This window comes from Macrosteles quadrilineatus, unplaced genomic scaffold, assembly GCF_028750875.1.
Source record: "Macrosteles quadrilineatus isolate MER2022 unplaced genomic scaffold, UCM_ALF_1.0 Scaffold_8__2_contigs__length_117827958, whole genome shotgun sequence".
In the NCBI taxonomy this organism is placed as follows: domain Eukaryota; kingdom Metazoa; phylum Arthropoda; class Insecta; order Hemiptera; family Cicadellidae; genus Macrosteles; species Macrosteles quadrilineatus.
In genome coordinates this window covers 33,891,021-33,906,630 of record NW_026542601.1, presented here as the reverse complement: position 1 = coordinate 33,906,630, position 15,610 = coordinate 33,891,021, and the positions used below count along the sequence as shown (strand labels likewise).

The window sequence follows — 15,610 nt, the reverse complement described above, 5'->3', positions numbered from 1 at the left end:
TTTTTACTGCATGTAATACAGTAGTGCGTACACATTGCGTAAAATAATTTGTCACACTAACTTTGGACTAAGAAATGGTATAAAACTGCCATTTTGGAGACTTAGTTAACACAAATTTTTGGGGGGTACCCCTGAACCCAATAGACCCCCCAGTTCGCCCCCCCCCCCCCCCGCTTGTGACTGTTCTAGATCCGCCACTGTCAGGTTATTCCGTTAAAAGTCAGTAGCTTTTTGACGACTTGAATCCTAAATGCTTTTAGTAATGGCTTAAGAACATATTTTCTTGAACAGGTTTATTTGTTTGTTTGCCTTCACTTTCTGTTTCATTGATTGGTTATGAAATAATTATTATTACTAGGTGAAACCCGTAGAAATCGACGGTTATTTTCAAGGCTTAATATTAATAAATCATCTAACCGCGAAAAATTGAGTGAAATTGTACATATTTTGAGCATTTAGCATTGTTTAATAGAGCAAGAGCCCATGACTGCCAGACCTTCGTTATTTTATAAAAGCTGAAAGTTTCTCAGCAATTGCTCCCAATTCAGTTAAGAATGATCGGCGACTATGACATTTGGATCTTGGTTACTTTGGCAACAAAAAGGTAACAAAGGTCTGAAATTTACAAATAATGTTCGTTATAGTAATGGTTCTTTCATATTTTCTTCAGAGGAATGTTAGAAATCATTTCCTCCATTGCCAGACACTTTGTGTGGTTTAAACCCTCTGCCAGAAACCCTTAAAACTTAGGTATGACGAAGATTAATTTTCGTCATTTTATAAAAGCTGAAATTGATATATGTTACTTGGGGAGCTATCAAAAGACGTTTTCTCAAATTATGTTTTATGGTTTTATGGTTAATTATGTTTTTTTGACAAATTGTCTATACATGGATTTAGGACATCATTTTTTACAAAAAACACGGTCGCTTAAAATATTTTTTTAACACGCCAATTGGGTTATGATTGTTATAGTATGTGTTTTATGTAGACAAAAAGATGCTGATTCATAAAATATTTTTATTTATTTAATTTTTTATGATTTCTTTTTTCTTTTTTATGAAAAAAATATGATAAACATTTTCCGAGTTTTGTTCATCTTCACCCCGCTGTTCATCTTCACCCCGGTTTACGGTAACATTGAAAATGCTTCTTTTGGACAATTCAGTAACTCCCAATTAATGTGTCTTGTTTAAAATACAATTTACAAATTAACAAATTACAAATTACTATTAAAAGTACAATTACTACTACAACAATTACTAATAACAATTACAATTACTATTATTAAAGTACAAATTACTAATTAAGGTTTCATTAAAAAGTATTATCCACATGGCCAAATCGTAAACAAATCTGTAGTGGGATCTTTAAAGGCTTCTGGGGCAGAGCCCTAAGGGAATTTACTTCGTTTTTCTTTTGATAACTCATCTACAGATCAAGACCTTTCTTTTTACACCCCTACCAAGTTTCTACGCCCAGCCGTTCTCTCAAATTAGTGGAGACAAAGTTTCCAATTACATTTTTAGATTCCCCCATGTTAATCTTATGGGAGAAAGTCCAACTTTGATGAAAGATCCTGCCCAAACTAATAAAGATATCAAAAAACGAAAAACACTTTGCAAAACTACAGATCAGGGCAATTCTTTTGACACTTTAATCATCAAAATCGGTCCAAAAATGAGGGAGGAGTTCTGTTCACAAAAATCGGCTTAGCGTATTATATATATAGATTTTCATTTTCATGGAATGTGATGCCTTGTGTACCTTTGTTTCTGACTAAGACCAGCTGTTTCATTACTCAGGACCATTTGTAAAAAAAAAAACAATGATCAAGGACAGCTGGGTCACAGAAAACATACTACTATAACCATTGCCATGCACTCAGCATAGCAACGCTGGTGGCGCTGCCTACGAATTGACAGGCAAAGCTCTCTCAAAACACTTAATGCTTTTTACCATGCGGTTGGCATTCTGGGTTATAGTAGTACGTTTTCTGTGGCTGGGTCCAGTTTTGGACCATCCATAAACGACACTTTTTTTCTCATGATCGAACCGGAATTAATACCAGAGGAACTCCACAGTATCTCAATCTGGTTCCAGCCCACCCTAATCATCACAAACGTCAAGTTTTGACTGGGACGTGAGAATAAATAACAAGTGATACAAAATAATCTTCCCTTCCTATGTTCATAAGTAAACAGCAAACTCTCAATTTTCAACACACACAAGAAACTTCTTAACAGCAGTGCTTTCGAGCATCAACACTTCATCAGGTCCTTTCCTAGTGAATGATAATAAGCAACTAAGCGAGAGTAAGCGCAGTGTTGTTGTGTGCCCCCTTCATTCCAGGCAGGTACTCGTTTATTAAGCGAGTAAGCTACCATCTCAGCTACTAGCGTAGATCTCGACTATCCTGTGTACGTACTGTAAGCCTTTGTCAATCAAATAATTTTGTTCAAAATTAATTGTGATTTTGTTCTATTTAAATTTAATTTGGTAACTTAACAAATAATGTCTTTCTTCTAGAACTAGTTTTGTTTTTGTAAAATGATAAACTATATTTGCCAACGATTGCTTTATTTTGAGAGTTATGATGGGGATTTGTCTGGAATATAACTACAAGAAATATCATTGTTATGTGCTTATACATGTTTAATCCCCTCTAGCACATACAACTCATAAATTGGGAGGATTAAACAACTTAAAACAAGAATTTTTTCCTACAGTTACCTAACAATGTACATGTTCTCTCACTGATTTGAGAAAGCAAAGTGGCCAATTCGCTCATCAGTGAGACAATGTTAACATTGTCTCACTCTAATTACTTTGTCTCACTCCAGATTTGCAACGTGAATGCACGAAATAGTGACGTCGTAACATGCAGGAACGTTGTATGCGCGCGAAATACGTTGGCAGCACTGGCTGTAAATCAGCTGGTCAGCTGTTGTACTGTTGTATTTGTCACTTCACATTAAATGTTATATTAAAAGTTCACTTCTGTGTAAAAATAGGTTATGTTTCTTCACAAATTTATTTGTTTTATGGTAACTGTAGGAAAAGTATAATGTGCAACTCGAGTTCAAAGTACAATTGCCTCACTCGAGAAACCATTCCTCACTCGCCTACGGCTCGTGAGTAAGGATTTCTCTCGAGTGAGTCAATTGCTCACTTTTCTCACTAGTTGCACAAATAACTATTTTTAAACAGGGAAACAATGATAAAAAATTGACTAAAATATAATTAGTTGTTTCATTTCATCAGCAATTTTCTCCTAGTGATTTATGTATGATTTTTGTGAGGAATGGAATTTTATTTGTATATCAGGTTTCAAAGTACAAATAAACTCACCTGTTTCATTGTTGTCCACCAATATTTTACCACCCGTGTGAAAAGGTAGAACGGCAAGCTTTGTTAAATGGTGGCTCTCTGAAATATGTACAGACACGGACAAATCAGGAACTATCTGTAAACAGGAAATAATTACTTAAGTTACACGATTAGTAACTTGACTTTATACTACTTAGACACTACAACTTTAGTAACTTGACCTCTTACTTTACTTACTTACTGGAGTGGCCCTGGTACCTTTAAGAAGTACTTGGCCTCACCCACGCACTCTGGCTCCAGGTGTCTCTTACTTGAGCTTATATTTCACTTCTACCCAATCTTCTAATGTCTTTTTGAACTTGATCCCTCCATCTTAGCTTAGGCTGTCCTGGTGGTCTTCTGCCTTCGGGGTTTCTATCAAGTATGTTCCTCGCTGCAGAGTTTAGCCCTATTCTCAGTATTCCCAAATCGTCTCAACCGTCTACTTTTGACTTCCGCTACAATGTCTGGGTCTTTGTAGCGCTCCCTAATCTCGGTGTTATGTCTTCTCCTCCATACTCCATCCTCGAGCGACGGGCCAAATATCTCTCTAGACTTTGTTTTCAAATGTTATTATTTTCGTTTCTGTCTTTTTGCTCATCACCCACGTTTCCGATCCATACAGTATAACCGGTCTTAATATTGATTTGTAAATACATAATTTGGTGTTGTGGGATAGTTATATTGAGCTTAACAATTTGTTACATCCATGCATAAAGGGCTCTGTTAGCTAAATTTAACCTGTTTATTATTTCTAATTCTACATTCAATTCAATTCTTCTAGGGCGATGTTAAATAGCATCGGTGATATCCCATCTCCTTGTCTTACGCTGGTATTGACATTGAATTCCTTCGATAGTTGTCCTTCTACTTTAACTTTACATTTTGAATCCTTAACTCTCAATCTTTTGAGTCTGATTAATTTGTCTTGATTGACTTGACCTCTAGATACATTTAAACAAACATCCCATCTATATGGACGCGCTTTAACAAAATTTCACTGAATCAGAAAGTCCTACTGTCAAAATTATATTTCCTCTCTCGGTTTTTATGTTATAAAATGATAAAAGATGCAGTATAACCCAGAAGGCAGGAGACCATTCGGCAGGGCGAGGCTACGGTGGATAAGCAGATGCTGAGGGACAGCAGTATTGGGAACCACACAGAGGCAGCTGATGATAGAGAGCAGTGGAGAGTCATTGTTGGCAAGCCCAAAAACCTTCTTAGGTTTCATTGACCAAGGAGGTAAGGTAAATGATGCAATAGGTTTCTATAAGTTGAGCTTTCAGTTTAGTGTGTTTAAAAAGTTAGTGTATTCAACAGACATTAGTAATACACATTAGCACTCTGTTAATGGTTCAGTTCAACTACGTACATTTTGATACTGACTGGCGACAACTTTAGCATATGAATGTCTGATTCTATCAATAGTCAAAGGTAAAACCCTAAAGCTTATACCTTAAATAGACACAGTATTTCAGTGGCACCGTCTTGGGCCAATAAGACAAAAATTGCTGGTTCAAGAAGGCTGTTTCCCCGTAGTTTCTGACTGTGATCACCATAATGACTGGCCCGTGTGAATTTTACCTTAAAGTACCTAATTCAATGTATTTCAAGTGTTCACTAAATTTGGGGTTTCACTTCAAAGACCAACAGTCGAGCAGTTAATGGCTTGTAAGAACCAAAAAAACCATTGATTTTTTCAATAACTTTTCATGAAATACTCTTTCACGCCAGATCAAAAAGACCAATAGAGCATAGATAAATAAGCTTAAATTACTCGTGATTTAATGTATTTAAAGCTTTCACTGAATGTAGTATTTCACTGCATAGATCATTAGTTTATGGTGACAAGCAGGTTACGTTTAGAAGAAAAGCTAAACAAATATAGGCCGACATTTTCTTCAAAAAAGTTGTTTTAACAAGTTCGCTACCGACCGCCACATGAATGTGACGCTGCGGCCATTGCCACGGACCGAGGTGTACATTTTAATATTACACATATACCGGGTGTCACTTGGTTAACATTATACGCAGACCACGGGTCAGTGATGCAGCAAAGTAAAAAAGAGTTTGGCCAACTAGCATATGACGTCAGTAATCATCGTATCCACCGAGTGACGCACAGGTGAGACAGACATCCCTGTCGACCACTGCAGAGAATTCAGGGCTTTTAAGTAGACTGTTATGAAAATAATAACATTGGAAAATCAACGCAAATATGCAACGTCAGTCAATGGGTAGAAACCGGCTGTCGCATATTTGTGTCGCTGGTCCATATACATGAAAAATTTTGTACTATTGCGGTAGAAAACGTGTTAAAGTAAACCATGAAATCCTCTTTTACACCAAATCAAAAAGACCAATACAACACACAGATAAATTAGCTTCGGTTACTCAAAGTAACAATCACAAAAATTACGTATAATAAGGTAAACCTTTTAAGAAACATATATACAAATAAATGGTTGTAAGTAAATTGTACCTGCCCTGGATGTAGGTTGACAACGTGATTGTACAGTCCGAGTTTACGACTCAAGAGCTCCTCGTAAGTTAGATTGAAAGTAGCTCTGCCCCTGGCTTCCAGACTTACGGAAATCAGAAAATGACTCGAGTCCCTCGCACTGTAGAAGAGAAATGAGTTTGATTATTGATGAATTATGTATACTGAAGTGGATACATCCCATTATGTAAACCAGCTGGTGGTCAATTGTTTGGGCATAATTTGGTAGCCAAAAGAATGTACCAAAATAACACAAATTGAGCCACATTCTGGGTTATACAGTCTAAAATCCTATTATCTCCCTTATTTGTTGTTACTGGGATAGTTTATGTGACGTTAATGATTCCATATACAATAACTTAGGCCTACTTGTCCTTTCAGTTTGCCCCTTGTAAGGCAAAAAAGTTGCATATTTGAATGAAAAATCTGTATTTTTTTCAGCGCATTCACACAGTGTGAAAAACTTGCTACATTTTTTAACATGGAAACAAATCTAGTTCTACCCATGCTCTCTCTAATACAGGGCTATGGAAAAAAATTGGTTTTTTTAACAACCGTGACGAAATATGTTCACAACAATCCTTTATTTACATCGTTAGATCCTCTTCTTCAAGCATTTTTGCTTTGCATCAACTTCTTGAAGAAGATATCAATCCATCTATCTAAATACCGGTACTTAATACAATAAGAGTCGTGATACTTAGTTGATTTTTATGATTAAGGTGTCATTGTAAACTGTAAAGCTTATGACCTAGCAAAGAGACAAATGGTAACTAAAAAGGTAATTTCCTTTAAGGCTCACCTTTATGATCTTGCTTGTAAAGATTCAGTGATACTGGACCACTTTCTTTTGTAAAAGTTTAAATGTGAAATTGTTATTTAACAGCTGATTGTTCAGATCGATATTTAAGAACATTCATAACGTAAATAAGAGACAAAAGAGTTGAAAAATCAATTTTAAATTAGTAAATTTTGTATAATAATTGTAACCTGATTTAGGTAGGTAAGTCATTCTTTATTGGTATAGATACAAAACCAATTTAATTTATTGTAAAGTACAAGTTTTATTTACCTTATGACTGTTTAACAGTAAACCACATATTGCATTATTCCTTTTGCCTCGGAAATCAGTTTCGAACACAATTAGTGCATTTTGCGCACAGGTCCCTTTAATATTCAAACAACCAATCAATCAGTTGTAACAAATTAAGCTAACAAACATGTTGTAATAATTAAGTAGCAAAGGTATATCAAATTATATGTGAGACTCACCTTACCGCAAGATGTCCAGCTGTTAGTCCGTTCTCTACGGCATTCTGATACAAGTGATGAGCTTTCTGCCGTTCCTTTACAAAAGAGTTGTACACTTTCCCACCAACTTCCCTGTCAAGAAAAACATTTGATTTAAAACTTTGAGAGGATAGACATTTCTTAAATGTTTTTATACAATAAAATAGTTTTACAAATTGGTTTTTTTTTAAACTAGCTTGTACCCGTAGCTTCGCCTGCGATGGCATAACCATAAATTAATATACTTCACCAACGATATAAGATATTATCATTATTTATTGCGTCTCGCACAGTTTAAAAAATCATGTTACGATTAAAAATCATACAGTGATAAAATTACAACCATTGAAGAAAACCATTTGTTTAGTCTCCAACTAAAAAATCTTACAAGGATCTAAAATCTTGAAACTGAAAATGCTGCGACTCTTCAGCTTCTCCAAAGTATAGTTCTTTCATAGCTTTATCGGCTCTTCTAATATTTATATATTTATATGACTCGGACGGGTGGCGTCGTCCTGTAATCCAGCTACTAGGATGTCACGAATTGTGGATAATTATAGGCATGCACTGTGGATGCGATACTCCCTGGTGTGGATTAACGTCCGCACGGGTGAGTACTACAACTATCCGCAGTACTATCCTGATAATTAGACCAATTCGTATATACCAAGGAAAACAAACATTCACATCCTTATATATAATACAAGAAGGCGATTTCTACGAAACACTACTCCTCCGTTAGTAATTGACGGATTTTTACAAACGAGGTGTCAAAATTAAGTATTTTTTGTGTAGACGCCCCCTTTCACAAATTCCTGTAATAAAAGTCTTTGGGCTTTGCCCCACAGGCCATCAAAATCCCAATGTATTTCTTATGAAGAAAAGATTTTGTCTACTTAAACAGACGAATAATTTGTATTAACTTAATTACAGCTGTTCATAGTAAACACACATGATACACACAAGAGTGTTCGTTTTCAGAGTGAGTTCGTTTTTAGTTTCGATAACTGGAGTGGAGTGATTGATTACATTATCTTTGAGTTGACTCTTTTAAGTCAACAGAAATTGTGACTGTAGTGGGGAGGCGAATGGCCAAAATTCCAAAGTTGGCTCACCCCGAAAGGTAACCGGGTAACACTATGCTAGATGATATTGTATAGTAGTAGAGATGATATTTTGACCGGTGTTCACTCTGTATGAGTGGGACTCTCTTTCCTGGACGCCATTTTCCAAAATGGCGGATGTCACTGTTTGATCTTTGTATAACTCGAGCAAAAATGAACCGATTTTGATGAAATTTGGTATATACGTTTAAACTTACATTTATTCGAACAGTTTAACGAACCAGCATGATCTGATCATGGGAACGGGGGTTTTTAGGGGTTTTTATGGGGGGTTTTATGGGGTCAAAATGGGATTTTTTTATTTTTTGCCCCCAAAGCACAAAATTTTCCTATTTTTCTCTAAACCATTTTAAAGAACTTAAAAAAACAAATAATTTAGTATATTAACGTATTTTTTTACCCTTATTGGTTACGGAGAAAATTCAAAAAAGTGTTAATTTAAAATTCCCATGTTATTCTTATGGAGGATATCGTCAACTCTTGTAGTTTGCTTGTTTATGGATATATTTTGATCATACTAGGCAAACTTATTTATTTCTAATAAGATATTAATATTCTACTAACATTCACGCTTTATTAGCCTCCCTGTAACAGCAAACCTAGGTACTCGTTAAACCTAATGTTATTTAAATTGAATTAATTTAAAAACGAATCAGGCATTTGGAAATCCACTTAGTCTGCAGGTTCGCTGTGACGAGGGTATTTTATTCTTGACATTTCTTCCTATACCTAGTGGTTCAGGGGAAAATAAGCAGTTAAAGCTGGGGTTTCCTCCATGTTAATTAGATTGATCCGTTTTAACTGTCACCCTAATGTATCCCGTTGGGCCTTCGCACTTTTCTATATACACAATTTATCTTCTATTTTTAAAATAATGGACCTCAATACAATGAGACATTAAATTAACTTTGATTTAATTATTATCAGTTATTACAATAATATTTCTTTAAACATAAATTCTTTACTGTTTGTATTTAACTTTATTCTATTAGTTTTGTAAAAATTTCGGATTGAACAGAGTGGCAAATCCTCATTTGAAGGGTTCGGCGGTTGCTAGCCACCCGCGGCTGTCGTAGCATCGCATTCGTACTGAAGTCCAGTCATAACCATCGACATATAAAACTAACTAATGTTACAGTTTTATACATCGATGGTCATAACTAAGCTTATACCCCTCTGATATGATATTCCTTCTACTTGCACGTAATTAGAAGAATTGTTACAGCCAACAGAACCGCATATTGACATTTTTATGTCAGATTAATTTACTACAATCCAATTCTATAGGTTTTACACTAATGTCAGTGCAGTCTCTACAACTCAAATTAAATGGTGTAGCCTAATACAGAAACTAATTTTATATCGGTTTTAATAATTTTCTTGTAGTTTATTATTAATATATATGATATATTCATGTTGTAATTTATATGCCAAGCCCTTAACAAACACAACTTCATTTAAAAAGGTTGTCGTGTGATACTTCAGAGTAATCTTTGGACTGCTACAGGCATATGTAATGTGTTAGCATAGGTACAGTAGCTTAATGTACAAATTTACCGAAACAGAAAATTAACTAAAAGATTTCCAAATATGCATTTTAGTACAATTTGACCCACAACTTTATTTTTCTTTTAATAAATTGGACCAACATTGTACAACGGGTTGTTTGTTGCCTATCCACCAGTATGGTGTAAAACGTTCTCAAAGGCAATATCCAATGAATCTTATCAATCGATTTCGGTACATTGCAGTCAAGAATGTACTGTAAATCAGGCTGAGGTAGACTTGTCAAGGCTATTACGTAGAATTGTCAAGATTAAGAACAATTTAGGGCTTGTATGTTGAGCCATTTTCTATAGAGAGAGTGAAAAGCATAAATAAGAGAAGCAAATGGTAAGTAAAGAAAAAAAGGATGGCAATTGCTTATAACGATGGGTTAAATTCATGAGGTTTATTGATCAATAACATTTACTCATGTTTTTATTTTGTAATCTATAATATTTTTTTATAAAAAAATGTACTTGTAAATAAGGTTATTTGTTTATATCAATGCTCACTCCGCTCAATTGGCAGACAAGAGGCCGCATACCAAGTATTTTAACGCATCGGGTGAATCTGAGATGTGCCTGATAATCTAGATTTGTTATTATATGTCAAGTCAATCTAATTAGTTAAAATGGATCAATCTAATTAACATGGAGGAAACCCCAACTTTTTTCATAGACAAAATATTTTCTTGCAGTTTTAATGTGAAATACCCCCGTCACAGCGAACCTGCAGACTAAGTGGATTTCCAATTGCCTGATTCGTTTTTAAATTAATTCAATTTAAATAACATTAGGTTTAACGAGTACCTAGGTTTGCTGTTACAGGGAGGCTAATAAAGCGTGAATGTTAGTAGAATATTAATATCTTAGTATAAATAAAAAAGTTTACCAAGTATGATCAAAATATATCCATAAACAAGCAAACTACAAGAGTTGACGATATCCTCCATAAGAATAACATGGGAATTTGAAATTAACACTTTTTTGAATTTTCTCCGTAACCAATAAGGGTACAAAAATACTTTAATATACTAAATTATTTGTTTTTTAAAGTTCTATAAAATGGTTTAGAGAAAAATAGGAAAATTTTGTACTTTGGGGGCAAAGAATAAGAAAATCCCATCTTTACCCCATAAAACCCCCCATAAAACCCCCATAAACCCCCGCTCCCATGATCAGATCATGCTGGTTCGTGAACCCGTTTGAATGAATGTAAGTTAAAACGTTTATGCCAAATTTCATCAAAATCGGTTCATTTTTGCTAGAGTTATACAAAGATCAAACAGTGACATCCGCCATTTTGGAAAATGGCGTCCAGAAAAGAGAGTCCCACTCATACAGAGTGAACACCGGTCAAAATATCATCTCTACTACTATACAATATCATCTAGCATAGTGTTCACCGGTTACCTTTCGGGGTGAGCCAACTTTGTTATTTTACATATTTTAATAAATTTGCCTCCCCACTACTGTTATTTGTTTAAAAAAAACGCCTTTAATATTTTGCAATTGCTCGAATTCGAGCAACAGGTGGACTAGTTTATAATGTTAGTATAATGTATAACATCTTAACGAAAATCGTGTCACTGCATGATTACCTTTTTGAGAAAACACAAAAAGTAGTGTTACGTTTATCTTGTGAAAATGTATTTAGGAAAATCTAAGAACGTGTTATCTCTTGTTTGAATGAATATTTTTGAAAACAAGCCTGAATAAAAATATAAAGACACAATTACTATTAAAATAAGTCATTGAACTAAACCATACAATGAATTAAGAACAAAAACTAATCAGCACAATTTTTGGGAGGAAGTTAAAGAAACTTATCAACCAATTAAAGAAAAACTGACCTAAGCAAAACAAGCAACAAGGTCAAATGTGTCTACAAATATAACTGTTATCAAGAACATGTTGTAACAATTTGCTAACTCTAACTTTATTTTTATAGCCAATTAATCAATTTGCTAAGACTGTGAATAAGGAGGTCTGATTTAATTTTAATCTCAGTCAGCAAAAGATTTTAGTATCTTAGAGACCTTTTGACTTTTAACGTCAATTAAAATCCAGACAGGCAAGTAGGCTATATTAAAGGGATTTTTCAAATAGAAAAGGATAAAAGAATTTTAAGGAACGGAAATGTATACTGTAACAAGTATTCAGTGAAAAAACATTGTGCTAAATTAAATATACATACTGATGAATAGGTATGTGGATAAGATAAATTTTTAAAACTGTAATTAATATTAACACTACTTACATGTTACACGAATAAAAAACAATTTCACTGTTCGGAGTGACACGACAAAAATATTCTGAACCAGAAGAATTCAGCCATCCCAGGATATAATATTTAGAGTTTTATAATTAAAAACCACAGCTGCATGTACTGTTCTTTTACTATCTGCCAAAAAATCTTGTGACTCTAAATATTACAAGAACCTTTGAAAGGTAATCAAAGGTTTTTATAATCAGTGTTGCTACCCTTTAAAAACACAGTAGCATTGAATTTGTTCTCAGGGATACATCATTATAACTCAGAGAGCACAGAATCTGTGCTCTCTGCATTAACTCTATTTTGTATTCATAAATAATAAATAACAAATCATAAATTAAGCATTTCTCTGATTCCTATACAAAAACATTTCAAATACAATGCTTTCAGTGCTTCATGGGTCTGGTGATAAAATACCCCTCTGTTTGTGGCATGTTAATGAATTTGAATTGTAACTACTTCTAGTATAGGGGTTTATTGTTTAACTCAGAAAGTACAAAAAACTAGGTGAAACCCGTCGAAATCGACGGTTACTTTCAAGGGTTACGTTCATTCATCTAACTGCGATAAATTGGGTGAAATATACATATTTTGAGCATTTAGCATTGTTTAAAGAGTAATAAGTGTAAAAACAATAATGATATTAATTGCGTTATAGTTGCCAAATTTGGTTGATCATTCAATGAATAAAATATTACACATACCGTACGTCATCGGAGTTATTATTAGTATGTTATATGGTATCTCTTCCTCTAGAAGAACCTTTAAATAGTATTAAAATCGTATTGGCAGATCTTTTGTAGTTAAACACTTCCGTGATTTTATCAGTGTAATATGATTTTATTTGAAAAGAAAATATTTTTTGGGAAGACATATTCTAACTTCAAAGGGAGGTATATCTGTTAAAGTGTAAGTTTGATTTTTCCTTCGCGTCAGTTCATATCGTACTTCTGTGTCAATGAATGAACCCTCTAGCATAGTTTTGAGAAATTGATTGTGGGGTTACTGTTCAAGCTGGAATTCCTTGACATGAGGGATGTCAGTTAGTTGCCTCGGCCTTATCAATAACATAAAGTTGTCATTATAATCTCTATATGGAATGTTAGGTGTTAGGTGTAGTGGAACACTTGAAGTGAAGTTGGCTTTTATTCTTGAACTGTTAGAGGCCTCCTAGTTGATATGGTCTTCCGGCTTCATTGGCAACAAATAATGCAAATTACATAGCAATGGGACATTTCCATAAAGCAAAAATACTGTAAATTGACTGTTACGTATATATTGACATATTACGTTTACATATTGCTAATCAACGTTAGGTTTATTTGATCTAGTTTAAAAGGAATATGACCTTTCTGTCATTACAGTTGCTGCTTAAATAGTATTTTCTCTTTGTACCATATTTTACAGCCAAAATGCCGTGTTATTTTCATTAATGTTACCAACCCAGTAGGCCGAAGTTTTTAATATAGGCAGGTGCAAATAATTTGTCAAGATGGATACCATTTTTGGCAAGGTTTCTATGTTTGGATTTTATTAGACACGATAAGAGCAGATATTTCTACATAGATATTTGATATGTGTAGAATAATATGATAAAAGTAGGCAAAAGTGGTGAAAAAGGCAGACACCAACCCGTACAATAGATACAAGATAGTTCAATAAGGAATAATTTGAGAATTGCTGTGATAAAAGGATTTTCCACTGATTTCGTAACGGAACATTATATTTCAAAACATGACATGATAAAGAAGAAAATCAACTTTAAAATCAGAAAGTAACATTGCAAATACTGATTTGGTAGAATTCAGTAACTCCCAATATGTGTGTTGTTTGAAATACAATTTAAAAATGAACAGCTGTTTCATTAAAAAGTATTATTCATGGCCAAAATGTAAACAACTCTGTAGAGGGATCTTTAAAGGCTTCTGGGGCAGAGTCCTAAGGGATTTTGCTTCGTTTTTCTTTTGATAACTCATCTACAGGCCAAGACCTTTCTTTAGGCACATCTACCAAGTTTCTACGCCCAGCCGTTCTCTCAAATTAGTGGGGACAAAGTTTCCAATTAAATATTTAGATTCCCCCATGTTACTCTTATGGGAGAAACTCCAACTTTGATGGCCTGTGGGGCAAAGCCCGAGGATTTTTATTACAGGAATTGGTGAAAGGGGGCGTCTACATAAAAAATACTTTATTTTGACACGTCGTTTGTAAAAATTCGTCCATTATTAACGGAGGAGTAGTGTTTTGTAGAAATCGCCTTCACGTATTATATATAAGGATGACTCATAAATGCAAAAAAAAAAGTATTTTTTCCTCAGTAAAGCTTTAAATAAACCCACGAAGTATAACACTACTCTGTAATGTAACGTGACTGAAATGTATTATTTTGTAAATGACTAAAAAACTACCCACATCACCTTAAAATAAACTTACAATGTAAAGCCGGTGATAAAGGCAGTCTCAGGTAACAATACGCTAAACTTGGCTTGGCTCGGAACATTTTGCATGTTGTGTACTGCGCTTGACACGGTGGTTGTAGCGTAGCGATACAAAACCGTAGAGTGAACTTTCAAACGTTCTATCACCACTGGATCCTGCTCTAAAGTCCTTGGCTAGAACAAAATAATCATCTAAAACTTCTCGTATGATATAGTATATTTCATTACAAGTACCAAATGTGGCATTTTCCAATGTGCGCCCTGTTTTCACAAGCGAGGCGGAGCAGAACAAATAGGAGGGAGTTTCAAATAATCACATACGAGGCAAAGCCAAGGACAGGAATAATTGGAGTGCCACAAACTCACTTTCGGTACATGTTATGAACGATACTTATCATCACAATGCAAAAATACTCACATGCAGAATAACAGACCTCAGTAAAATTAAAACTTTTATCTTCCTCCCTCAATTATTAATGTTCTTTTAGTATAAAAATTAAAACAAACAGGTTATAGCAAACCTACAAATCAGCATACAAATTAAAAGGTTAATTTTATGTTTATTGACACGTGCCATGAGAGGAGGACTTGGCTTAGCAATTCAAGTTTTACTTGGTAAAAGTCAAGTTAGTAAATAGACGTAGTTTTATTTATTTTTCTGATTATAACACAACATATAATAATATAATGATTCTAATATAGCAACGTCATTCCAAGATTTAGAGTAAAATAATATTACTTTCCGATTTGTTAGTAGAAAATATTTACCGATCTTATTCTTCGGAAACTTGCTTCTCTAATCTGTGGTAGAGCCAACACAAATGTGGAGCACTCTAATGACAAACCCAGGAACAACGACAGTAGCATCTGTAAAACAATGAAAATAAACAACAAACAAAAAGATAGTAACATCTGTAAAACAATGAAAATAAACAAATAAACAACAAACAAAAAGATAGTAACATCTGTAAAACAATAAAAATAAACAAATTAAAAAAAGACATTAACAACTGTAAAACAATAAACAAACTAAACAACAAACAAAAAGACAGTAACCTCTGTAAAAC

The 15,610-nt window shown here is 34.1% G+C and overlaps 1 protein-coding gene across 1 annotated transcript in view; it reads right to left on the bottom strand.

Moving 5' to 3' along the window:
- LOC129001646 (inter-alpha-trypsin inhibitor heavy chain H4-like) overlaps positions 1-15,610 on the bottom strand; it is a 36,486-nt gene that overhangs the window by 17,991 nt on the left and 2,885 nt on the right. The window contains exons 2-6 of the mRNA XM_054429015.1: positions 15,312-15,410; positions 14,539-14,717; positions 7,145-7,255; positions 5,855-5,993; positions 3,352-3,466 (exon numbers count right to left, since the gene is read on the bottom strand). Of these exons, the coding sequence (XP_054284990.1) occupies positions 3,352-3,466; positions 5,855-5,993; positions 7,145-7,255; positions 14,539-14,717; positions 15,312-15,410 (643 nt within the window). The remainder of the gene's footprint in view (positions 1-3,351; positions 3,467-5,854; positions 5,994-7,144; positions 7,256-14,538; positions 14,718-15,311; positions 15,411-15,610) is intronic.